Below are 25426 nucleotides of genomic sequence, written 5' to 3'. Positions count from 1 at the left end.
AAAATAGAAATACAAATAGGTTTTTTTTTTATTAATTTGTTGCTAGTGTCGTAAAACTAAATAAAAAGTGTGTTTGTCTTCCATCGGAACAGCTGAGCCCGGGTCCCAAAAACGCCGGCAAACGTGCCGGAGAGACTCGGAGAGCGGTCCGGTCCCAGCGGACAGATAAGGCCCACAGCACGAGTACGAGTACGAGTACGAGAGTACGGCGCTTGTTGCTATCAGCATTAATTAGCGTAGCTTCGCAGATCGTTTGCAGATCAGATCGATCGTACACAGACCAGGTCTCCCCGTAGGTATATGTACATATATAGTACTTGTTCACTTGTTCAGACGCCGTGTAAGCAGAAGTTTGTTTATTTTCTTGCTAAACATTTGGGTAAATATCAACTCTTCCATGACGTGCAGTTTTGTCAATGCAAATTAGCATCCATCTATCCATCTATTTATCATCTGACAGCTGATCGGGTGTAGGCCTAGGGTAGGGCTCTGGAGAACCTGTGCTGCCGCTTAGGGATCGAACACGCGCGTGGTCCTAGGTCTAGGCAAGATATATTGCGCTCGTGAGAACTTAATAAAACCATAAAAGATACAGCTGCCGACTGAAAGATACCCTTAGAGCTATCTAGTCTCTTAGTTGATCACTCGCTCTCTCCGACGCAACATACCCTAGCAGCCAGCACATCACTGGGTATCACAAATCGGATACAAATATTCAAAGGCGGAAATATATTTAACCAAAGCGAGGAGAGAAATGTAAATAAATAATAAATAAAACAGGTCGATTTATTAATGACTTTAAATTGATTTTGCATGCAAATTTTGGTTCGGTTTTTGTTTCTAGTTGCCGCTCAGTTGTCGAAGCCCCTCGGCAGATATTCGATTTCACCACGAACCGGAGGGCGTGTGGCCATAATGCGATTAGATGTTGTATTTATAGATGTCAGGTATGTCTTGGTATCTTGGGCTTCCCAGAAGAACGGAGGCTTGGAGGCTGGCTGCTGGGTTGAATTCGAAGAAGGTCTGGATGGGCCAGGACTACTAGCCGTATGCTTGATGTGCAATCAAAATGGCATCAATTGTCTCATAAATCATGCCACCCGAATGTATAAATTGCACCCCGCATAGAAACCGCAAGGCCTCGTCTAATTCCTGGGAATCGAAACAAAGGCAAAGCCAAAGCCAATCCGCACTCCTTCAAATAAAGGAAATAAGAACAACAACAAAACCATGCCATTAAGAAGGTTCCTTCTTTTTCTTTATATGTGTGTTTTTTTTTTTTATTCAGATTTCGGACTGCGTTCGGCTTATGGAACTGCTGCACCGCACCCATTCGAGTTCGATGATAAAGTGATGATGCCCCAAGGTTCCGAAATTGCTTTCAAATAGATTCCAAGCCCCGAGAAACCACTTTTGACTTCTGAATTCAGGCAAAAGAGTTTAGCATATGAATAAAGACGCACCGCATCGCCCCGCCCCGTCCCCAAAAGATCCAAAAGACCCATCGGATCCCCAATTTATATGCAAAGCGACAATGTGTGGAGATAATGCCTGCCCTGCTGCGATGATCCAGCATTTGCCTTGGGGATGGGAATGAGAGTGATGATGCCACCATCATATCATTCGAGAGGGCGAAATAATTAAACGAGTATCGTAAAGCTAAAATATAATGGATTTATGTAAAGTTATGTTACACGCTCTGGCTGGAAATGGACACAGATGCGATAAGCCGGCTCACAACAAATGGCAGCAAATAAATAAAAAATCATTAAGAGAGTCGGTTGTCTGTCCTATTATGGTTGGACCACAGACTAAACACCGAATAAAGCATTGAGATAGGCCCAAACAGAATCGAGCTGAAAAGAAACCCGCTTAGGGGCGGTTCTGCCTTTTGATGTAAGCCCACAAATCAGTTAAACAAATTTGTATTACCCAAAAAAAAAACAAAAAAAAAAACACCCAAAAACAACTCAAATAATTTGCCGCAAAATTCATTCACGACCTGTGATTAGAAAAAGATACAAAAGAAACAACCGAATGTGAAGAAAAATTGGAGATATAATTATTAAAGGTGTTTTCGCCTTGAGTGGCCCGGCCTGTCCCGAGATGGACATTGGTCACCAATTATGCTAATACCTTGCCGAAAATGTCTGCCTAAAATCCATATTTAAATTATTAACACAGAAACCGCAGCTAAGCGAATTCCCCATTCGGTTTTCGAAAACCAACTGCCGGCCAGATTGAACATGTTCAACATTAATCTTGACTGATAAATTAAAAAAGAATTAATTAAAATGAGCAATCACTTCGGGCCAAGTCGTGTCGTGTCTGGTTAGCTTTGATGATCGTTACCCATACTCTATCGAAAAAGGAATACTTTACAGATCATTACCAGATCAGACCTTTAAGGCTCAAGACGTTTCAGGCTTTACGCCTAGAAAAATTCTCCAAGAGAGCATCTGAAGTTCGTCTGCTTTCTTTCGTTTTTTCTTCATGTATTTCTTAAATATTTTTTCCCCATTTTGACAGTTTTCTTAAGCTAGAAAATGAGTAGTTGAGTCTTTGGTTCTTTCGAAGCACGTGGGTGGCTCGCGACGGGGCGGGGCGGCAGATGCGGGCCTTCAGAGAATTGTCTTGTATGCAGATCACGTAAATATATTTTGACAAAAAAAATATATATAAATTAAAACGAAAAAAACAAAAGCCAATTTTGAGAGCGCTCCAGCAGCACAACACCCTAAAGTCACGCCCCGGCATCACACTTCCATTTATTTAGGTTTATTTTTGGACTTTTTTTACTTGAAATTATATTGCGGTTACAGACAAGAGTTATTTGTCACCCCCCGCCCTCGGCCCGCCGGGGGGGCGCGCCCTTCTCATTTGCATACAAATGGGCATACGAAAACCCATTGTATCGCAAAGTATCGTACCCATCGCGATGGAGTGCGGAGAGCCGACCAGAATACTTATTTCACGATCATTTTTCGGGCAGGGTTCATCACAGGGTGGGGACACAGAATCCCCTACGAATCGGACAACACCCACATATGGATGGCATGGTCTTGAGGGGGAGGAGGGGTTCTCGACAAATGTTCAATTTCAGTCTTGTCTTGTGTACACTTCGTTTTCGTTTTGGATTCGTTTTCTTTTCATTTCTTCGTCTCTTTTGTAATGTCAATGAACGCTAAAAATTTTCTTCATTTTTATTTAAAGTAGACGAAATAAATTGAAGACAAGGGGACAGAGAAACACGCGCAAGACAACGACGGACGTCTCAAAAAAAAAAAAAAAAATAAAATAAAAAACAAGAAAATAATATTCAAATTCTACATATAGTGCACATTTCATTGGTGAAATACAAATCGGACAGCCCCTAATACCATGTACCCGTACAATCCTCTTACTTACAGCAAGTATCCCGTGGCGACCCAAAGCGCCACATAAAAAATGGGAAAATCTATTTTCGAAACGAAACGAAACAAAAACAAATAAACAAAATATATTGTCTCAATTTTTTCTATTTCAGAGATGTACGCGCCGTGCTATATAGACAGTCTATCGGCAGCTGTCAGCGGTCCCATACCCATCCCCATCCCCATCCCAATCGCCTGGCATCCCATGGGGGTTACGTTTCACATGGCCATGGCAGCGAATCGTTATCAGTTCGGGGCGAGCTTACAGCTCCCCGACTTCCTAATACGCACCCAACCCCAACATTATTTATTCATGAACTCCTACGTACCGTGCATTTGTTCGTGTTTTTTGCGACACTTTGCACTGTCCCCCGCTCCAAGCGAACGTTGATAAAATTCTAATTGAACGACTTGTAAGCCATGTTTTTTTCTACAGACTATTGTACTCGTTTTTGTTATTGTCACGTCTCGTCCAGCCGCTTTTCACACCTTGTTGGGCTTGAGCTAAAACTTAATTATCTTCACTTTTCACACAGGTCGTGTAGCTGCAATTGTGGCTTGGCATTTCCCGAAGGCCTCGACTGCATTTGCATTTTTAGAGGCACTGCCACTGCCTATGCTCAGGTCCAAACACCTTATGCGAACGAACACTTTTTATATGATTTTATAACTATTTTTTATCACTCTGCCACCTACTGTTGGGCCGGCAAAGATAATCTTTATCATCTATTGCAGATACAACAATGATACAATTCTGCGAATGAGGTTTTTGTCTTAAAGATGATAAGCGTAGCGTTCCGGAAACACATGTCCAGAAAACAGCAGTGGAGCAAGTCTTGACGTAAGTGAAAATCATTCTAGCTAGTGACTCAGTGGCAGCTTTGCCCTTATTGTTGCCAAAATTTACATATGTACATGTGTTTGCCTTACTGACTAAGAATAATGGGTTCTAAAATCACCTTCACTTGGGCAAAGTAGAAAGCAAATGCGACAAGGGCCGCGGCTCTACATACTCAGTCAACATGTGTGTTACTATAACGCTCCCGCGCACACTGCAAGAGGAAGAGCGTGTGAGAGAAAGAGAGAGAATGATCTTCTGGCTATAGTAACGATCTGGTAGATACTGAAATTCTTTTTTGAAAGGCGGAAAACTTTAAATGGTGTGAGATGACAAGAGTCTGTACACCATATTTGGTTGCTCTAGCTTTTATAGTCTCTTCGAGCTATAGGTCTCACAAGGACAGACAGACATGGCTATAACGACTCGACTATTCATGCTGATGAAGAATAAATATACTTTATGGGGTCAGAAACGCTTCCTTCTGGGTGTTACACACCTCGAATCGAATATACCCCTGAACTCTTTGAGTATCGCGTATAGAAATGCTCTCAGAGCAGGTAGGGAGGCATCTTCCCGTTGCAGTCTTTCGGCAGCCACTGTCCGGTGTGGTCGCAGAATATAAAATCCAACTATTTGCCACTGGCATCGCATTGTTGGTTTGTTGCGATGTCGTTTATGTTGCTAATTTACTCTCCTTCTTTTTTGGGCATTTTTTAGGTCTTGTTGCCGGGTGTGCAATGGAGCGTGTGTATTCAAATGCGATGGCCCCGCAGCGACGACGCTTTCTTTGTGTCTCTTCGGTATTTAATCAAAAATCGAAAAAGAGAGGAGCAGAAAAAAAACACACACAGACCGTGGAATACAAAAAACGAGACGAGCACACAAAAATAGCGACAAATCAACCGAAAATTATAAAAGAAAAGAAAGAACTCGACAAATCGATTGTGGAATCAATGCAATAAATTAACTTGAATTTGGTTTTCGCTTTGCCAGCCGATTTCGATAAAATAAAAATAAACCAAAAAAAAAACAAACAGAGGAAAAAACACAAGAAGAAATAAATGAAATATCGTAAAACAAAAGGCCCAGCGGGCCAACCGGTGGAAGCCCATTCCGAGCCCGAATCCGAATCCGAGCTCCACATCACGCCATGAAATATGACCAGAATTTGGCCAGGTTGCCGTTGCCGTTGCCGAGCAGCCCAAAAAAGAAAAAAGAAGAAACCTTTACCTGTCTGTCCACCAGCGGCCGCTTGTAAATGAAATCCTTTTTGGGCGAGTAGAGCTCCGGCGGTATGCCTTTGTAGGAGTACCGCAGGCCGGCATCCTCAAGGTCGTTCGGTGCCAGTGTCCCACGCAGACAGCTCTCGACATCGTTCGCATCTTCGAACGGCTCCTCCTCCGGACCCGCCTCCGTCTCCGGCGAGTCGCAGATCGTGGTGCTGTTCGTCTGGTTGCTGCGGCCCGATGTCGTCGATCGGAGAGTGGCGCTCCCACAGTCATGCGCATAGTCGTCCAGAGCGCCTGCGCGACCGTTCAGCAGCGATACGCATCGCTCGGGCTCTGTCGCACTTGTCATCGACATGTTGGATGCGGAAGAGCTATCTAGATATCGATCGGTGGCAGCACGTGCAAAAATGCGCGCGAAATCGGGCTCAGGTTCGTTGCCACGCACGTTGCGTATGTGTGTGGGTAAGTATCGTAGTATATACGTATGTACGTATGTATTTTGGCCTGCGGGGCTTTGCTTATTTTGCTAATTGAATTGCGACAGTTCCGTTCCGTTCCGTTCCAGACCGTTAACGTTGCTGTTGCTGTTGCTGTTGACGTCGACGCCGCACGCGCACTCACGCACCCGCCTCTTGGGCGAAGATCAACATTGAGGTGGTAGTTCGTATAATGTAGATTTAGAACAGGCACATGGCTATGACTATGGCAGTGATTAGCTTAGATAAAACGTTTATGAAGACACTATGTTATGTGGTCGTGGTCTGCATCGTCGCCTTCGTCTGAAATCTTTTATGCCGAATCGCGAAATTCTCCAATGTTACTCCATTTCACATTTCATTTTATTCTTATGTGGAAATACTTCTGACGCTTTAGATGCATTCACTTAGCTATTCCGTGTACCCCGTATTTATTTACTTGAACATTCTGAGTCGAGTCGGTTTTTTGGGAGACAGTTTTTTTTTGCTCTTTTTGCTCGGTGCCGGTGAAGGTTGTCCCAGAGCTGCACAACACCATGTCAAAGTTAACCAGACCACGCCGACACACACACCCAACCGCACAGAGATCTATACACACACATGGCAATGGCATTATCGTATAGTCCGAGCATTCTTGGCATTGTTGTCAGGAGGAGGAGTAGGAGAGTCGGAACTGGAATCGGATGGAATCGCTATCGGAACCGAGATCGAGATCGGGATCGGTATAGGCTGGCCACACGCGCGAAAATAAACAAACGCCACCGAAGACAACAAAAATGAATATATGTACGCCAGACAAAAGTGTTTCTAGCGTTTGCGTTTCGGCTCGCTCGAGATACCGCTTCGGACTGGTGCCGCAGTAAAAAGCGACAGCTCGACGCAGTCGGACGGGGCCAGGCCGGCAAGATCAGCACCAATACACCCACAGCCCCAAACAGCAGAAGCAACAGCAACAGCAAAAGCAACAGCATTAAGACTAAAAAGTTGCTCTCTCAGCCCCTGATATGAATGAAATATACATGTATTGTACATGCACATACATAGCCGCGGCATAGCCCGCTACTGGGATCTTACACAGTGAGCCCGCCAGAAGGGAAGTGCTGTGGGTAAACGTGCCATGTGCCCAGGATTGTCCAAGACCTGGCCATAGCTGAAATGCCACAAGAACACGTAGTCCCGAATAACACAAAACTTAAACCCGAACCACCCGAAGTTAACCGAGCCGAGCCGAAGTCGGGAGAGAGAGAGACACAATGAGAGTCTCGCAGCGGTTTGGGGGCTTAAAGAGAGAGAGAGAGCGTAAGAGAGCTTTAATCTGGGTAAGTAGCCAAAATCTTTGGCGATTCTTTGCGCACATGTAGGCATACATACAGAGAGTTCTATAACCTCTCAAGCAAATGACTTTCCCTTTTTGAAAGTGTTATCTATGTATATCTCAAGATAAACGCAGATATCTTAAGGTAGTCTCACCTAGTAACTGAAGCGATGTGATCAAGTAGACTGCAGTATGGTATGTTTTGGTAGTGATGGGAAAAACTATCCAGGGTAGTAGGTATCTAGGGTAATACTAGTAAAAATCAAAATAATTTTGCTTTTACCAAGGACTGTACATCAGCGATGACTTTTTCTTTCCAATAAATAAGTGAGCATGAAAAAAATGAAACGATGAATGCTTCTGAAAAACTGTCATGCTATGACCAATCCTATAGGATGAAGAGATAAAGTTACTTAAGGAGAAAAGGAGGATATCGTAGAGCTGGATTTAACCGCTATTCACGTACTTAAGAGTCATACATTCGGACATAACCATTCGATGTCGGCTAAGAGCAATCTACGTACTCCGAAGACACGATGAATGTTTCTGAAAAACTGTCATACTATGACCAATCCTATAGGAAATGTCTTAAGAGTTATAGTTACTTAGGCAGAAAAAGGATGATATTGTAGAGCTGGATTTACCCGGTAGACTCGTATATAGCCATTCGGACGTAACCATTCGATGTCGGTTAAGAGCAATCGACGTACTACGACGACACGATGAATGCTTCTGAAAAACTGTCATACTATGACCAATCCTATAGGATTATGAGATATAGTTACTTAAGGAGAAAAGGATGATATTTTAGAGCTGTATTTAACCGGTATTCACGTACTTAAGAGTCTTACATTCGGATATAACCATTCCATGTCGGTCAAGAGCAATCTACGTACTACGATGACACGATGAATGCTTCTGAAACACTGTCATGCTATGACCAACCCTGTAGGAAGTGTCTTAAGAGTTATCGTTACTTAGGCAAAAAATGGATGATATTGTAGAGCTGGATTCAACCGCTATTCTCCTATATAGAGTCATACAACCATTCGATGTCGGTCAAGAGCAATCTACGTACGTACTGCGTCTACTGATCGCGTCAGTGGACAAAAATAGTTGCTCGATCGCGTCGAGAACTCTTCCACATAAATGTCTTGTATGGCAAATTACCATATGTAGCAATTGACCCTGTTGTATATTAAATATTTTCTTTAATCAAGCGCAGCAGTAAGAATTAATCAATTAAAAGACGAGAGCTCGTTTGCCAAATTAAAGTATAGTTGGAAATTAAAAATCCATTTCGCTGTTGCTATTTTCTCCGCTGCAGCCTCGGGGAGCAATTATAACGAAATACCCTGAGCAAATATGATGTAGAATTGTGTGGATGGTGGAAGAGGAGGCCTTTGGCTAATGAAAAACAGCCTTCGACAGAGGCGATGATTCCGGGAAAACTGATCGGCAACAGGGCGTTGCATCGTGGCAGCAGCTATGCCACGCTTGTTTTGTAATTAACAACAAACGGCCGGCAGACCGGGCAGCCAACATAAAACAGCACCCGAAGATGTAAATGTTACAAAACAACCATAAAATTGTGGGGAAAGTACATCACAGACAAGAGAGAATCATTTTTAGTTTACCGAACACTCCAATACCCTCGAATCCACTCGAATGAATGGATGAGAATAGCTGCTCCTCAAAGAGTTGTTGCTACTTGGATAGAACTCAATGCGGAACCATCTGATGCTGACCACAGGCCACAAGCCACCACGCTGTATCTATCCATGTATGGTATCTATCCCGATCTGTATCGCATTGTATCATCTTAATAATTAACGCATTTTGATCATTAGCCGGCCGACAGCACGCGCAGCCATAAACTTTTGTTTAGCAGTAAAGTAAATGCCAAAATAGCATAGATACGAGTACGATGGTGGGCATGGAGCAGATCGCAGCCGCCCCATATTCGGCTACAGTATCTTGCATATGCAATTTCGTTGGCTGAGATCCCATAGATTTTTGATCGGCAGACGGTTTCCAAGGCAACTTGAAGATCACACAGGAAAAACGAATGAAAGAAGGGCCATAGACTGTGGATCAATATCAAATCTTTAGATTTCGGATGTCAGACGCCCTGTCTGTTTATCCGTCCGTGCGTCCAACACGCGCAGGCCTCTTAGTCAATTCCCCGCGTGCGTCCGTATACATATGGGAGGCAGTGTGTGTGTGTATGGGTGTGAGTTTCTTTTTTTTTGTATGTGCGTGCGTTGTTCCATAGTTTCGGCGCGTTTTCATTTCAGCTCCAAGCGATTCTTTTTTCTACTCTTTTTTTGCTCACCCACACACTTGATTGATAAATATTGATCCTGATTGAATGATGGAGAGCTTGCAAAAGATCCAAAGGCCACTGAAATTATTAAGAGCTCAGGTTTTTAAGTTCCTCTGACAGCTGCTCAATCAAATCGAATCAAATATTTGGGCTAACTAAACAGAAACCTTTTTTAGAGTCCCCGCAGCAGCCCCTCTGGGCCGCCGCCATGGACATGATCGGACGGATCGAAGAACTGTGCCTCAGATGGGTGATGTCTAAATTCTGGAAATTCGCAAAAATCAAACTCAATTACGTGCGCTGTCAATCAGCGGCAGGAATCGGAATCGACAAACGAAAGCTACAGAGAGAGAGAGAGAGACATGCGTAAGAAGCGTTTGTTGTACTCCCATAGTTCCGTGGCGTATCTCGAAGATACATTTCACTTAACTGTATGGTATATATCATCCATTCAACTACAGCATAGAGCTTCCGAGCAGCCAAGCAGCCAAGCAGCCTGGCCAGTCACTATGACAGCAGCCGCACAGATGGCGATCTAAATGGGGGATGGGATGGAGCTGCGAGCCGGGAACCGGGAGATGGCCAACGTGCGTTGACCCTGAGACCAACGCCCACGCAATGCGCAAAATATAAACTAATATAGTGGTTTATATATAGATTTATATACAGACATTCATATGTACATATGTAGACTATATAGACTCGTACGAGTATGTCTATTCCTTGAGATAGAGATTGAACGGTTTCGGGCATGCAAAAACTGTATCCACTATGCTTGCAAATATTTATGAGTATCATATGGAAAGTACTTGAATTTTGGATGGAATTAAAAACATTTTTGAATATGAAAGTACAATGGGAAGTACCGCTATATCGTAAAAGATGAGTGCCCGCTGAAAGGCAAGATCATAAAAATCGACTAAAATTCAACTAGATAAACGCGTATCATTTGTGCTCTTTGAACTCTCCGGCAAGCTGGAGAAAGACATTAGGCATCTGCAGATGGTTCCGGCCTTACCAAAGACATTGAACTGTTCCAGAAATACCATACCATACCATACCATGCCATAGCCCATGTGCAGCAGTCGACATGCATACCTCTCGGATTTCTGTAATGTGGAAACCAACCAAACCAACCCCACTCCTGGTGGCGCTGGGCAATGCACTGCCACTGAAAGACTTCAATTGAAAATCGTACGAGCTTTTGGCTGAAATCATTCAATGGATATGAATCGGTTTTATATAAGGCATTAACTCGATACGGGAGGAGCGCGAAAAGCACATCACAAAATAAAAGAATGAAATGTATATATCTTTCTGAATAATTCGTTGGCTCATTGATTCCGAAAACGTAATTGAATGCATCAGAATGTACATATGTGCGATATTTGCTTGTGTGCAATACCCCAGGGGCGTATTAGATGTGGAAAAACTGTCCAAAATGCAGACAAATTAGCATATTGCCGCACAACTTGATCCGAAATTATGTCGAGTCGACGGCTGCCGCGTCAGCAGCTCTCTCCGATCTCCAATTGCAAAAGAGAACGAACTGACATGAGCGGCTTATGGCTTTCGACTGATGGCCCGCTGCTGCCGCTGCTGCTAAGCCTAAGCTTTTGTTTACGCCTCTGGAAATGGGCTCATTCCGTAGAACTGCACATGCCACAGAACATACGAGTACGAGTACACGCCACTCGATCGGCGGCAGGCAGCGATTGCGGCATGCCACTTGGTGCAGGTTCGGGCCAGCTGTTGCACCAGTCACCTTCGCAGAATCCATGCACAGACACACAGCTGCCATGACAAGCTCATTTGCGTGGTGCTGTTCTTCGAGAAGACACAGGAGTTTACCCCCCTCCCACCACCACGGCAGCCGCCGGCAGCTGGAGTCGCCTTGAACTATTGACATTATTGTGGCGCGTTTTAATTACGGCTGTGTGTAATATGGAAATACTGAACACTGAATGTCTGTGCTGTTGACCAGCTCAGCTCTCGCTGTTGCATAATGCCGGGAGGGAGTGGCAGCGGCAGCCGAAGCTGGTTATCGGAGGCGCTACTTCCCGTTTCGGTAGCGCCGACAATTGTCATAATGATTTATAAACATGCAGCACTGACAGCAATAAATTACCTAATAGCCATTACAAAATTAGTTACAGCAACGGCTAAAGAACCCCCCAACAATCCACAGACTCGTAGTAGGAGTGTGGGCCATTGTCCATCGTAATTGACCTTTTGCCACGACAGCGAGAACAGCCAGCACACGCCCAGTGTCCCAGTGTCCGGACTCAGAAAACGTATAAATATCATGTAAATTGTCACGTATTAATCGTTCGCACATAAGTCTTCCATTCTGAGTCGTATCCACATATGCAAAGCAGAACCAGGGCAAGAAAATCAGCCACAAGCCATGTCCATGTAACGTGCATGTAATGCAGTGGAAGGTATTAAATTACCATGGCGTCGACGTGGCCCGACATGCCTAGAGCTTATCAGTCGAGTCATAAGTCATAAGTTTGTCTCCTCAATATATTAACTAAATTTATAAGACTAAGCCCAGCCACTACTTTGCCCAGTGAATGTTCTTACCAGGCACATCGTTTTCTAAAAATGTCATTAAATTGATTTATGGATATGAATTTTCCGGCTTCAACCATTAAATAAGCGAGAAGTACGATTTAAGACCTATCTTAACTATAATTAAATACGGACAAGCCATATACTATCTATAAACAATACAATAATTTATGGCTGTAAGCAGAAATTGCAGTAACTTTAATAGAAATGTGGTTTTCCAACACTCTTTGTTGGTACGCTTTCTAACATTACTCCCCTGATACTAAAATAGTAATTTATTAGTTCTTCCACCAAAATACAATTTAGAAAATAAATGTTTAAGATTTAAATCTGTTTCAGCCCTTTCCAACACTCTTCTCGGTAATGCCAACCCTTTCCAGCACTATCTAATGGTAGCTGGTAACTGTCATAGAGAAAATATATTCATTTGGAGTGGAAAACTCACCCTCTGCGAGTGTCGTGTTTGTGTCGGTAACAACAATGAGCGGTTACGACGCATGGAACAGTATCCTGGGCAACCAGACCACAGGCTCGAAACAAGAAAAACCCAAACAAATGCTAATGAAAATAAATAAAGAATTAAAATGTGCCAAGGAGGCGATGGACTCGAAACCCACTAGTTACTTCAGTCTTAGCATCACGGGTCAGATAGTGTCCGCCACATTTCCACTGGGCCCCGACAAGGAGTTCGTCTTCCTGCGCTACGAACTGGTGGCCGGTTCCGACTGGCAACTGTCGTCTGGGCCGCAGCATGGACTCACGCAGCTGGCCACCAACAAGCATGGACACTTCAACGAACCGATTGTCTTCAATATGCCCATCGAGGTGACCTACAAGAGCACCAGTCCCTTCGGCTGTAAGGAGTCATATCTTCACTGATTTTTCGTGCATTTTACTCACATTATTAAGTGTTGCAGGGCCCCAGCTGCTGGTGAGCGTGTTCGGACGCAGTGGCATGGGACGGGAGGTCCTGCTGGGCTATGCCCACATTCATCTCCCAGTGTTCGGTAGTCGTCCTGCCACTGACGAGAGCACCGAGCGGGAAGCTTCCATCCTGCTGCCCAAGTGCCCAAATATGATAGCCGATGTGACCAGTTGGCTGCTGCGTCGAGAGCCAGAACTAAAGGACCCCAAGGTCCTGCTAAACAGCATGACGTGCAAAGGTAAGCCCTCACACATAGCTCTCCGGATTGTGGGTGTGTCATTTGTGTCTCTATTCTAGGGCTCTCCATGGAGTCCTACGGCAGCCTGAAGTTCCAGCTGCACACGATGATGAGGGGAGCCCGCAAACTGGGCTACAAGTGGCATGCCTGAGCAGGTGGCAGGCCCGTGGATGTGTGTCAATAAAACGTGAACTTATCGAATCAGGAAAGCGTTTTGTATTAATCTAATTGGCCGGTGGGTGGTTGCCTCAAACTTGACCTTGCCTTGTGGCTAAGACAGCAGGGAAATGACGCGACCAACCGCCTAATCCGACGCGACAAATTTGCAGCAATTGAAAACCCAAGTGGAAATCCAACAGCTTTTGGATTGGCCAAGTGCATCCTAATTGGATTAGGGCAATTAGGCTAAGATTGGCTGGACTCAAGTGGCCGATATAAGGCTGGGCCCGCGGTTACGCCCAAGGCATTCGCGCCGAGTCCAGCGCCAACGAAGAGTCAGCCATTCTGCTATGGACAGCAAATAGTTGCCACAGCAGAGTACCCACAGTTCAAACGAAGCCACCACCGAAGTCCGAAGCCGGAAGCCTTTCCAGCGGAGTCATGTTGAGCCTGAATCCGCCGACCTACGCTTACATGCGAGATGGCCGCAATCTCAGTCTGGCCGAGAGCGTGCCCGCCGAGATCATGCACATGGTGGATCCCTACTGGTACCAATGGCCCCCCCTCGAGCCCATGTGGTTCGGAATCATCGGCTTTGTGATTGCCATCCTCGGTACCATGTCCCTGGCGGGCAACTTCATCGTGATGTACATCTTCACCTCGTCGAAGGGTCTGCGCACGCCCTCCAACATGTTCGTGGTGAATCTCGCCTTCTCGGACTTCATGATGATGTTCACGATGTTCCCCCCGGTGGTGCTCAACGGTTTCTACGGCACCTGGATCATGGGTCCCTTCCTTTGCGAGCTATACGGCCTGTTTGGATCCCTCTTCGGCTGTGTCTCCATCTGGTCGATGACGCTGATCGCCTACGACCGCTACTGTGTGATTGTCAAGGGCATGGCCAGGAAACCTCTAACGACCACGTCAGCGGTGATCCGTCTCATGGTCGTGTGGACCATCTGCGGAGCGTGGGCCCTGATGCCAATGTTTGGGTGGAACAGGTATGTGCCCGAGGGCAATATGACTGCCTGCGGCACTGACTACTTCGCCAAGGACTGGTGGAATCGCTCCTACATCATTGTCTACTCGCTGTGGGTGTACCTCACCCCACTGCTGACGATTATATTCTCCTACTGGCACATCATGAAGGTAGGATCGGCTCCAGATGAGACTACAGACTGCGACAAGTGTTTCTCTTTGCTTGCAGGCGGTGGCCGCCCATGAAAAGGCCATGAGGGAGCAGGCCAAGAAGATGAACGTGGCCTCACTCCGCAACAGCGAGGCCGACAAGAGCAAGGCCATCGAAATCAAGTTGGCCAAGGTGGCTCTGACCACCATTTCGCTGTGGTTCTTCGCCTGGACCCCCTACACCATCATCAACTATGCGGGCATCTTCGAGTCCATGCACCTGAGTCCGCTCAGCACCATTTGCGGATCCGTATTTGCCAAAGCGAATGCCGTATGCAATCCCATTGTCTACGGCTTGAGGTGGGTTGATCTTGCCCCAAATAAAGTCCATTATAGCATCTCTCTTTGTCTCTTTTCCAGCCACCCCAAGTACAAGCAGGTGCTCAAGGAGAAGATACCATGCTTGGCCTGTGGCAAGGACGAGCTGCCCTCTGACTCCAGGACTCAGGCCACGACGGAGATCAGCGAATCCCAGGCATAAACCCATTAAAGAGGAGACGACGACTGCAGCAGATAGGAACTGACAGCTTTAGAGTTCTACAAACACGGCTTAGACTTAGACTATTTTGCATATAGCCCAAAGAACAAACAAAAACACACAAAAAAAGTTGGCAATGAAAAAATGTAAAAAAAAAAATAGAATATGATAAAATATACAAACTGCAATTGATACAAAATCAAAGTCTAATCGGAGTTCCTAATGAATAAATGGAATACTTGGGTTTAGTAGAGTTAGTAGAATGCTTTATAAAGCATATTGCCCCAAAGAAGTTTGCGCCTTTATTGGAAAAAATAACATCTCAAACATTTCAAGCATTCAGCCGTGGATCGTCATGTGAATCGTGGAGGAGTCCGTATCAGGGGGATATCCGTATCATTGTCAGTGTGTGGGGGGTCTTCAGTTATAGTAGGTCTGTAGGCCGAGGGTGCCGTCTATCAGGGTGCCATTGTGGTGTCTCTCGCGCAGCTCCTGGGTGTACAGGGCCCTGCCCTGCAGCAATATGAAGTCAATCAGTCTCCGATCGGAGCTGCGACGCAGCTCATCCGGATCATTGCGTTTGCGTAGATAGTTAAAGCAGCAGGTTCTAACGAAGAAGTGATGTGAAGTATATTTCCAAAAAAGAAAACAAAAACCTACCGAAAATGCTTAGTGCCGCAGGCGTTGGCACACTCTTTGCCACAGGAGTCGCATGGCATGGCATTTGAGCTGCAGCACATTAACCATATGCCTGCGGAAGGAATCAATTTATAAGTTGAACTGCATATATACTTGGTCTGCCATCTACTCACATAGCAAAATGATCTGAAAATGTGCTAGCCAATGCATCCTTGTCTTGTGGTCGTCGTGGAAATGCTGCTCAATAGGTGATGGCGCTCATAGGAGCTGCAATTGTCTTGTGGCCTGTGTCGAGTCCCAGAGAAAGCGCAACTGAAAGGATGGAGCAACTGGTTGCCGGGCTTATATACTGCCCAGGATAGCCCTATCCATATCCATCACACACCCCAAATGGGATGCCATGCACATTTTGAAAGTGGTCAATGAAGCATGTTGCGGACAGGATTCATCCAAGTATGTGAACATGAGCTGCATAATAAATACAAGCAAGGTTCTTAGAGCAAAATACAATTGCAGCTTGCGCAACAAGTTTATAGGAAGTTTATCTTTTGGGGTGGGTTGAGAGGATGTGGGGGTGGTGGAACCAACATCAGGTTTGAAAAGTTTTGCCTGTGACAAGTTGTGCATACGAAAGGCATTAATTTTCTTAAGAAAATTCCTGGAAAACAACAGAATGAAAACATTTACGACATTCGCCAATTGGAAATTTCTAAATAATATGAATTATTCACTTAAATGTGTACAAATTTCAAATGCAAATTTAAATTTCCAGCTTGATTTTTTAATTCGTTTAAGCGCATAACGAGATTTTTTCAATAACAGCTGCCTTAAATGGATCGCATGTAAAAATTGGTGTATACATTTTCAAATTGATTTTTAAATTCCTTTAACCTGCTAACGTAACTTTTACGATATTCTAATTTTACGATAAACCACCTTTTTTCATCGACGTGGCAGCCCCGGCAATAACAGCATCGATAAAAGCATCGATATCAATTTTATAATCAATAACAGCATCGATTTCAATTATATAATAAAATAATAAAAACATCGATGTTTGAGAAAAAATATCGATGATTCACATTCAAACAATTTCTATTTGGCGCTCAAGTTTGGTGGGACTTTTTTGGGATTTTCTCTGGGATTTTTCCTCGCCACAATGTCCTTTATCCCCTCAACAATGTCCCTTACGGCGCATTCCCACTAACGTTTTCTTACGTCTTATGTTGCTGGCAACATTCAATTTGTATGGGCCAGACTCATGTGCCGTGAAATCGAGCAGCATTGTTCCCCAACATGGCGCGGATTGAGCAACACTTTGCATACCCTGGGAAATGGATATTATAGAACTGAGAGAATGTTTGTCATCTAATGCACCAATAAAGGCCAAAACTAGTCAGTTTCTCTTTTAAAGGTATTTCAACGATATTTTGAAGGTTTTGGTCCACTTACAGAAACCAAGAATGGGTATCGGGATCGAGATATTTTTACAAGACTCTAATCATATGCATTAATATGTCCAAAACAAAACAATCTGAGATAATTTCTATATTAATTACGTTTTAAAACAGCTTGGAAAACCAGTTTCTTCATATATATCAAAGAAATAGGGTATACCTGCGCCCAAACTCCGGTTGACGTGACAGTCCATACTCACTTACGTTGCCACAGTTTTTTTGTTGACCTTTTTTGCTTAAACCTTGTTTTATACAATATACAACAAAAGAGAGTACTTAAAAGTAGTCAATCAGGTAGAAAATGTATTCATGAATGGCCTAAAATTATGTGGGCAGAGCTAATGGTTTTAGTTAGGCAGCATTATTCAACGGAATAAAGAAATTGAACAATTGGAACGATTTTTCTCTTACGTTTTATTACGTTTCATTTGTTTGACCTTTTTCGCTAAAACCTTTTTTTAAGCTAAATCCAATAAAAGCAAGTATTAAAAAAAGCCAGTTAAGTAGAAAAATGATTTATCAATCGTATAAAATTATGTGGACATGACTAAATGCTCTATATAGCTAGTAATATTCGACGGAATATAAAAAACGAGGAATATGTAAAATAAAATTTGAATTCGTCAGTATATTTACGGTATATTTCTGAGGGTCAGACGGTATATTTTATCAGCTGTTCTCTTGTTTTGTTTTTTTTTGCACAATCCAATTTTATTTTCAACGTATAGAAATCCAATAAAATCAAGTATTTAAGATAAGCCAGTTAATTAGAAAATAGATTCATCAATCGTATAAAACTAGGTGGGCATGGCTAAATGTTATCTATAGCTAGTAATATTCGACGGAATATCAAAATCGAGGAGTTTAAAAAAATATGAAATTTCCGCAGGATTTACATAGGACAAACGAGAATGTGGGAGCCGCCTCGACTAAGTGCATCGCTACGTGCCAAAACCGAGTTGGAGGCCAAGAGCCGTCGCTTCAATGGCCAGCGGCAAGCCAGGACCGCCAATGTATCATCCACGACGACAAATTCGTATGAGTAAGTCAAGAGATTTCGCCACTAATGAAATACCACTGATAATGGCAATGCCCTGCACAGGAAGGAGGAGCAGACCATAGCCAAGCTGCTGGCACAGCTGCCATCCGAGAAACAGCCCGCCGCCAAGGTGCACATGCAGAAGCTGCGCAATCTGGTCCAGGAATGTATGGGCTACGAGGAACAGCCACAGGTGGTGGAGCATGCGGCTCTGTTTCTGTTCTGGCTGCTGCACGAGCAGCGTGTGGTGCTGGTTGCCACCACCAATCGGTTGCACGGGATGTTTGGCAAGACCTTCGATCGGAAGATGACGCAAATTCACGAATGTGTCCTGGCTGTGGAACACTCGCTGGAGGAGCACGAGCGCATGGAACTCAAACGCTGGCAGCAGGCCCAACGAAAGCCCCACAATGTGGCACGGCTCTGGGGCGAAGAGATTGACGTGAAATGCACGCCAGCCGTGTGGCTGGACACCAGCCTGTTGACCAATCTGGCACCCGATGCTCTGCTGAAGAATCGCACCGTCAACAAGTTCTCCATGAAGTACAAGTCGAAGGCCGCACCAGCGCCAGTGATCAAGCGCACGGACGGAGCCAAGCTGAGTCCAGAGCTGCAGTCATTGGTGGACATAGCCGAGAAGCTGGAGGATGAGAATCTGCTGGGACGCGTGGGGAACATACTCGGCTCGAAGCGCAGCAGCGAGGAGCTGCAGAACGAGCTAATGGAACTGCTGGGCTTTGACTACTTCGAGCTGGTGGGAAAACTGCTGCAGGACAGAGCCAAGATTGCACAGCATTTGGAACAGTTTGCCACGAGAACGCGTCGCGTCAAGGAGGTCAAGCAAAAGCGTCTCCAGACAGCAGCCACTGGAGGAGGAGGACCTGAAATTCGACCCACTGTAGCCAGTGCCGTGGTGGTTCAGTCCGCACAGGAGAAACATCTTGGCAAAATACAGCGACGGGAGGAGAAGAAACTGCAGCGCATAATGCGCAACATCAAGGATGACGAGGACCAAGACGACCCCGGTTGTGCAGTGTCCATTCCCGCCATGCAGCTACGTGTGCAGCACCAGCGAATGCTGCTGGAAAATGCCCAGCGAGAGCCGCTCCTGCTGACAACCAAGGCCATTAAGGCGGGCTACCAGGCGGCCCCCATCCGTTATCCCTACGTCTTCGACAGCCAGTTGGCGGCGAAACAGCACGCTGGCTTTATCGGCGGCAGCCGCATAACCCTGCCAGACAACGCCCAGCGCATCGACAATAAACAGTGGGAGGAGGTAAAGATCCCAGCCAGCGAACCTCCGCCGCTCACAGTGGGAAACAAGCGCATCCAAATCGACGAACTGGACGATGTGGGAAGGCTGGCCTTTGCCAACTGCAAGGAGCTGAACCGCATTCAGTCCGTGGTCTATCCGGTGGCCTATCACAGCAACGAGAATATGCTGGTGTGCGCCCCCACTGGTGCCGGCAAGACCAACGTGGCCATGCTGAGCATTGTGCACACGATCCGCTGCCATTTGGAGCAGGGTGTCATCAATCGGGACGAGTTCAAGATCGTCTATATAGCCCCAATGAAAGCCCTGGCCGCCGAAATGGTTGAGAACTTCTCCAAGCGGCTGAAGTCCCTGCAAATAGTGGTGCGCGAGCTGACGGGCGACATGCAGCTGACCAAGGCGGAAATGGCAGCCACCCAGATATTGGTGACCACGCCAGAGAAGTGGGATGTGGTCACCAGAAAGGGTAAGCATTCACTTTCTAATCACAAGAGCCGTTTGCTCATGGAATCCCATTGCAGGTAGCGGGGATGTGGCCTTGATCAGCCTGGTCAAGCTGCTCATTATCGACGAAGTGCATCTGCTGCACGGCGAGCGGGGGCCTGTGGTGGAGGCACTCGTTGCGCGAACTCTGCGCCTCGTGGAGTCCTCGCAGTCGATGATACGCATCGTTGGCCTGTCCGCCACGCTGCCCAACTACGTGGATGTGGCGCATTTTCTGCGCGTGAACCCCATGAAGGGGCTCTTCTACTTCGACTCCCGCTTCAGACCAGTGCCGCTGGACACCAACTTCATTGGCATCAAGTCGGTGAAGCCGCTGCAACAAATCGCCGACATGGACCAGTGCTGCTACCAGAAATGTGTGGAGATGGTCCAGCAGGGACACCAGGTGATGGTCTTTGTCCACGCCCGCAATGCCACCGTGCGAACGGCGAATGTTATTCGGGAGCTGGCCCAACAAAACAACACTAGCGCCGCCTTCCTGCCCAAGGACTCGAATGCGTTTGGCCTAGCCAATCGATCGGTACAGAAGAGCCGCAACAAGCAGCTGGTGGACTTGTTCTCCTGCGGCCTGGCCATGCATCATGCGGGCATGCTGCGAGCCGACCGCCAAATGGTCGAGAAATACTTCGTCGAGGGCCACATCTCGGTCCTCGTCTGCACTGCCACTCTGGCGTGGGGCGTCAATTTGCCGGCGCACGCGGTTATCATACGGGGCACAGACATCTACGATGCCAAGCACGGCAGTTTCGTGGACCTGGGCATTCTGGATGTGCTGCAGATCTTTGGTCGTGCTGGTCGTCCGCAGTTCGACAAGAGCGGTGTGGGCACCATTATCACCGCCTATGACAAGCTCAATCATTACCTGTCGCTGCTAACGAATCAATTCCCCATCGAGTCGAACTTTGTGCAATGTCTGGCCGATAATCTGAATGCGGAGATCGGTCTGGGCACCATTACCAACGTGGAGGAGGCCATCGAGTGGCTCAGTTACACGTGAGTTTAGGTATTCACACGAAATGTGATGGACTTATCTTTACTTCCCCGTTTAAAGGTACTTATTTGTGCGAATGCGCATCAATCCCCATGTGTATGGCATCGAGTATGCGGAACTGCAGAAGGATCCCACGCTGGAGGCACGTCGCCGGGCTCTCATTATGTCCGCATCGATGAGTCTGGACAAGGCGCGTATGATGCGATTCAATCAGCGCACCATGGACATGAACATCACCGACTTGGGGCGAACGGCCTCGCATTTCTACATCAAATACGACACCGTGGAGATTTTTAACGAGCTGATGAAACCCTTCATGAACGAAGCCGAGATCCTGGCCATGATATCCCAGGCCCAGGAGTTCCAGCAGCTAAAAGTGCGCGACGATGAGCTCGAGGAGCTGGATGAACTGAAGACTGACTACTGCAAGCTGAAGCCATTCGGTGGCAGCGAGAATGTCTGCGGAAAGGTAACCAAACACAACACTTTTCCCCCTTTTCCTTTTGCCTTACTAAATGCATTCTTCTTTGTTCTGGGCAGGTCAACATTCTCATTCAGACATATCTCTCCAATGGCTATGTAAAGTCCTTTTCGCTGAGCTCGGACATGTCGTACATTACAACGAACATTGGCAGGATCACGCGAGCACTGTTCTCCATTGTGCTGCGGCAGAATAACGCCGTGCTGTCGGGCCGCCTGCTGCAGCTCTGCAAGATGTTCGAGCGGCGGCAATGGGACTTCGATTGCCATCTGCGCCAGTTCCCGGCGATCAATCACGAGACCATAGACAAGCTGGAGCGTCGCGGCCTGAGCGTCTATCGATTGCGCGACATGGATCAGCGCGAGTTGAAGGAATGGCTGCGCAGCGATCGCTATGCGGAGCTGGTCATTCGCTCGGCCCAAGAGCTGCCAATGCTGGATGTGGAGGCCAGTCTGCAGCCCATTACCCGCACTGTGCTGCGCATCAAGGTGGATATTTGGGCGAATTTCAAGTGGAACGATCGCGTGCACGGCAAGACGTGCCAGAGCTTCTGGCTGTGGATCGAGGACCCCGAATCCAATTACATTTACCACTCGGAGCTATTCCAGCTGAGTCGCAAGTTTGTGTTCAGCGGCCAGCCGCAACAGCTGGTGATGACCATTCCACTGAAGGAGCCGCTGCCGCCCCAATACTACATTCGAGTGTCCAGCGACAGCTGGCTGGGCAGCACCACATGTGTTCCGCTGTCGTTCCAGCACCTAGTGCTGCCGGAGCACCATCCGCCGTTGACGGAACTGCTGCCTTTGCGCCCGTTGCCTGTTAGCGCTCTGGACAATGCACTGTACGAGTCTCTGTATGGATTCACGCACTTCAACCCCATACAGACGCAGATATTCCACTGCCTCTACCACACGGACAACAACGTGCTCTTGGGCGCCCCCACTGGCAGTGGCAAGACCATCGTGGCAGAGCTGGCCATATTCCGGGCACTAAACGAGAACCCCAAATGCAAGGTGGTCTACATAGCGCCCCTGAAGGCCTTGGTTAAGGAGCGGATAGGCGACTGGGAGAAGCGCTTCCAGCGCTCCTCGCTGGGCCTCAAGGTAGTGGAGCTGACGGGCGACGTCACGCCGGATATCCAGGCCATACGGGAGTCCCAACTGATTGTTACCACGCCGGAGAAATGGGACGGCATCAGTCGGTCCTGGCAGACGCGCGAGTACGTGCAGCATGTCTCACTAATTGTGATCGATGAGATCCATTTGCTGGGCGAGGATCGTGGTCCGGTTATCGAGGTGATTGTCTCCCGCACAAACTTCATCCGCTCGCACACGGGTCGCGAAATTCGCATAGTGGGCCTGTCCACGGCCCTGGCCAATGCCCAGGATCTGGCCAATTGGCTGGGCATCACCAAAATGGGCCTGTACAACTTCAAACCGTCGGTGCGGCCGGTGCCACTGCAAGTGCACATCAATGGCTTCCCGGGCAAACACTACTGCCCCCGCATGGCCACCATGAACCGACCCACCTTCCAGGCCATTCGCACCTACTCGCCATGCGAGCCAACAATTGTGTTTGTCTCCTCGCGCAGGCAGACCCGCCTCACGGCCCTGGATCTCATCACCTTTGTGGCCGGCGACGTCAATCCCAAGCAGTACCTGCACATCAAGGAGTACGAAATGGAGCTGATACTTCAGAACATTCGCGATCAGAACCTGAAATTCTGCCTGGCCTTTGGCATCGGACTGCATCATGCTGGCCTCCAAGAGCAGGATCGCAAGTGTGTCGAAGAGCTGTTCCTGAACCGCAAGATCCAGGTGCTGGTAGCCACCGCCACGCTCGCCTGGGGCGTTAATCTGCCCGCCCATCTGGTCGTCATCAAGGGCACCGAGTACTTTGATGGCAAGGTGAAGAAGTACGTGGACATGCCCATTACGGATGTCCTGCAGATGATGGGACGTGCCGGACGGCCACAGTTCGACAACGAGGGCGTGGCCGTTGTCCTAGTGCATGACGAGAAGAAAAACTTCTACAAGAAATTCCTCTACGATCCATTTCCCGTGGAGTCCAGTCTGCTGGCCGTACTGCCGGAGCACATTAACGCCGAGATCGTGGCCGGCACGGTGCAGACGAAGCAGGGAGCCTTGGACTATCTTACGTGGACGTACTTCTTCAGGCGATTGCTGCGGAATCCCTCCTACTACCAACTGGAGGGCGTGGAGCCCGAGAATGTGAATGCATTCATGTCGAGTCTGGTGGAGAAAGTGATCTACGAGCTGTCGAATGCCGCCTGTTTAGTGGAGCGCGACGGATTCCTGGTGCCAACATTTTTGGGGCGAATCAGCTCCTACTACTATTTGTCGTACCGCACAATGAAGCACTTCCTGGAAGATCTCCAGCCAGGCATGGGCACCAAGGAGGTGCTCCTCGCCATAGCCGACTCCTACGAATTTGACCAGCAGCCGGTGCGCCACAATGAAGACAAGTACAACGAGCAGATGGCCGAAACGAGTCGCTACAGGCCGCCCTCAGGCACCTGGGACTCGCCCTACACCAAGACGTTCCTACTGCTGCAGGCTCACTTCTCGCGCCACTCGCTGCCCAATTCGGACTACCTGACGGACACAAAGTCCGCTCTGGACAACGCCACGCGTGTGATGCAGGCCATGGTGGACTACACGGCGGAGCGTGGCTGGCTCTCGACCACATTGGTGGTGCAACAGCTCATGCAGAGTGTCATCCAGGCGCGCTGGTTCGATGCCAGCGAATTCCTCACTTTACCCAATGTAAATGAGGATAATGTGGATGCCTTTCTGAACATCACCCATGCGGAGCACGACTATTTGACGCTCCCTGTTCTGAAAGAGCTGTGCAGGAAAGAATATGCTGTGCTGGCTGGACCATTGCGTGATGCCTTCGAAGAGCATGAGATTGAGCAGATGTACAAGGTAAGCATTGGATGTCACCTTCCACAACAGATTTTTCTCTAAACCTTTACCATTTCAGGTCATCCAAGATCTGCCTGAGATTGCACTAAAAATATCCGTGGAAGGTCGCTTTATGGAAGAGGAGTACGCCAAGCGACCGCTCTCCTTTGAGGAGACCAACACATGGATGCAGCTGCATGCCAACGAGGACTATGTCCTCAGGATTGATTTGCAGCGTCTGAATGTCAGCGGAGGCGGGCATCGTCTAGCCGGTGGACAAGGCAGCTGTACGGTTCACTGTCCAAAGTATCCCAAGCCGAAGAACGAGGCCTGGTTCCTGACACTGGGCTCCCAGGCCAACGACGAGCTTCTGGCAATGAAGCGTCTCACGGTGCGCGGACAGCGCACCACCAATCGCATTTCCTTTCAGGCCACTCCGCGCCGTGGCCGACTGCAGCTCACATTGTATATGATGTCCGACTGTCTGATGGGCTTTGATCAGCAGTTCGATCTGAAATTTGAGATTATCGATGCGAAAGTGCTGTAGTTTGCCCCAGAGGAGTATTTATATCTAAAAGAATTACGTAGCATTCTGTAGTTTCGAGGCTTTTCTATTAGTTAAGTGCTGTTGTTGATGGATGAATATTTTCTACCGTTTATACATACTAGAAATGTATCTCCCTGAAGTGTTTTAGTCGAAATGAAACTTCTGTATTATTGTGTGATCCCTCAAGACGTGTACAACATTTCTATCTTCGCCACGGAGCAGCCCAATCGTAGAAATTGTGGAATAAAGGTTTTCGTTTAAGTAGCGATCAATTTAAATACAGATTTGTTTTATACTCAAAGGCCACGCAGCTCTACTCCGAACAGCAAACAGGTTCTCTTATTTAATTTCGCCACACCTATCGCTCTTTACAAAGCTTATCTATGAAAAGAGAACACTGCCCTGC

At 47.1% G+C, this 25426-nt stretch overlaps 5 protein-coding genes and 2 long non-coding RNA genes across 8 annotated transcripts in view; 5 read left to right on the top strand and 2 right to left on the bottom strand.

The window, feature by feature from the left end:
- LOC108156492 (A disintegrin and metalloproteinase with thrombospondin motifs 9) overlaps positions 1-5862 on the bottom strand; it is a 33294-nt gene extending 27432 nt beyond the window's left edge. The window contains exon 1 of the mRNA XM_017287982.2: positions 5485-5862. Coding sequence (XP_017143471.2) covers positions 5485-5838 — 354 coding nt within the window. The 5' untranslated portion in view covers positions 5839-5862. The remainder of the gene's footprint in view (positions 1-5484) is intronic.
- LOC108156494 lies at positions 42-1917 on the top strand. The gene is made up of 4 exons (XR_004471824.1): positions 42-379; positions 461-756; positions 845-947; positions 1289-1917. It is a non-coding gene; the product is annotated as an uncharacterized LOC108156494 (long non-coding RNA).
- On the top strand, positions 4843-6125 carry LOC117187017. 2 transcript variants are annotated; one of them, XR_004471823.1, is made up of 3 exons: positions 4843-4910; positions 4972-5945; positions 6049-6125. It is a non-coding gene; the product is annotated as an uncharacterized LOC117187017 (long non-coding RNA). The 2 variants fall into 2 exon arrangements; XR_004471822.1 differs by having other exon boundaries at positions 6028-6112.
- Positions 6126-12509: 6384 nt separating this feature from the next.
- Positions 12510-13562, top strand: LOC108157194 (B9 domain-containing protein 1). The gene is made up of 3 exons (XM_017289123.2): positions 12510-13030; positions 13092-13337; positions 13397-13562. Exons 1-3 carry the CDS (start codon positions 12655-12657, stop codon positions 13486-13488), a joined length of 714 nt encoding a protein of 237 aa, XP_017144612.1. The 5' UTR covers positions 12510-12654; the 3' UTR covers positions 13489-13562.
- Positions 13563-13794: 232 nt separating this feature from the next.
- LOC108157193 (opsin Rh6) lies at positions 13795-15359 on the top strand. The gene is made up of 3 exons (XM_017289122.2): positions 13795-14645; positions 14704-14984; positions 15045-15359. The coding sequence occupies exons 1-3, from the start codon at positions 13938-13940 to the stop codon at positions 15163-15165; spliced, it is 1110 nt and encodes a 369-aa protein (XP_017144611.1). The 5' UTR covers positions 13795-13937; the 3' UTR covers positions 15166-15359.
- Positions 15360-15411: 52 nt separating this feature from the next.
- Positions 15412-16107, bottom strand: LOC108154554 (trissin). Its single transcript, XM_017284857.2, has 3 exons — positions 15975-16107; positions 15823-15913; positions 15412-15769 (listed from the first exon to the last, which is right to left on the bottom strand). Exons 1-3 carry the CDS (start codon positions 16009-16011, stop codon positions 15583-15585), a joined length of 315 nt encoding a protein of 104 aa, XP_017140346.1. The 5' UTR covers positions 16012-16107; the 3' UTR covers positions 15412-15582.
- A 1855-nt stretch (positions 16108-17962) lies between these two features.
- LOC108156488 (activating signal cointegrator 1 complex subunit 3) lies at positions 17963-25298 on the top strand. The gene is made up of 7 exons (XM_017287972.2): positions 17963-18059; positions 18148-18300; positions 18361-20036; positions 20092-21067; positions 21126-21534; positions 21606-24494; positions 24553-25298. The coding sequence occupies exons 2-7, from the start codon at positions 18170-18172 to the stop codon at positions 25018-25020; spliced, it is 6549 nt and encodes a 2182-aa protein (XP_017143461.2). The 5' UTR covers positions 17963-18059; positions 18148-18169; the 3' UTR covers positions 25021-25298.
- Positions 25299-25426: the final 128 nt, after the last annotated feature.

Source organism: Drosophila miranda, chromosome 2 (assembly GCF_003369915.1).
Source record: "Drosophila miranda strain MSH22 chromosome 2, D.miranda_PacBio2.1, whole genome shotgun sequence".
NCBI lineage: Eukaryota > Metazoa > Arthropoda > Insecta > Diptera > Drosophilidae > Drosophila > Drosophila miranda.
This window is presented reverse-complemented; position numbering and strand designations above follow the sequence as displayed.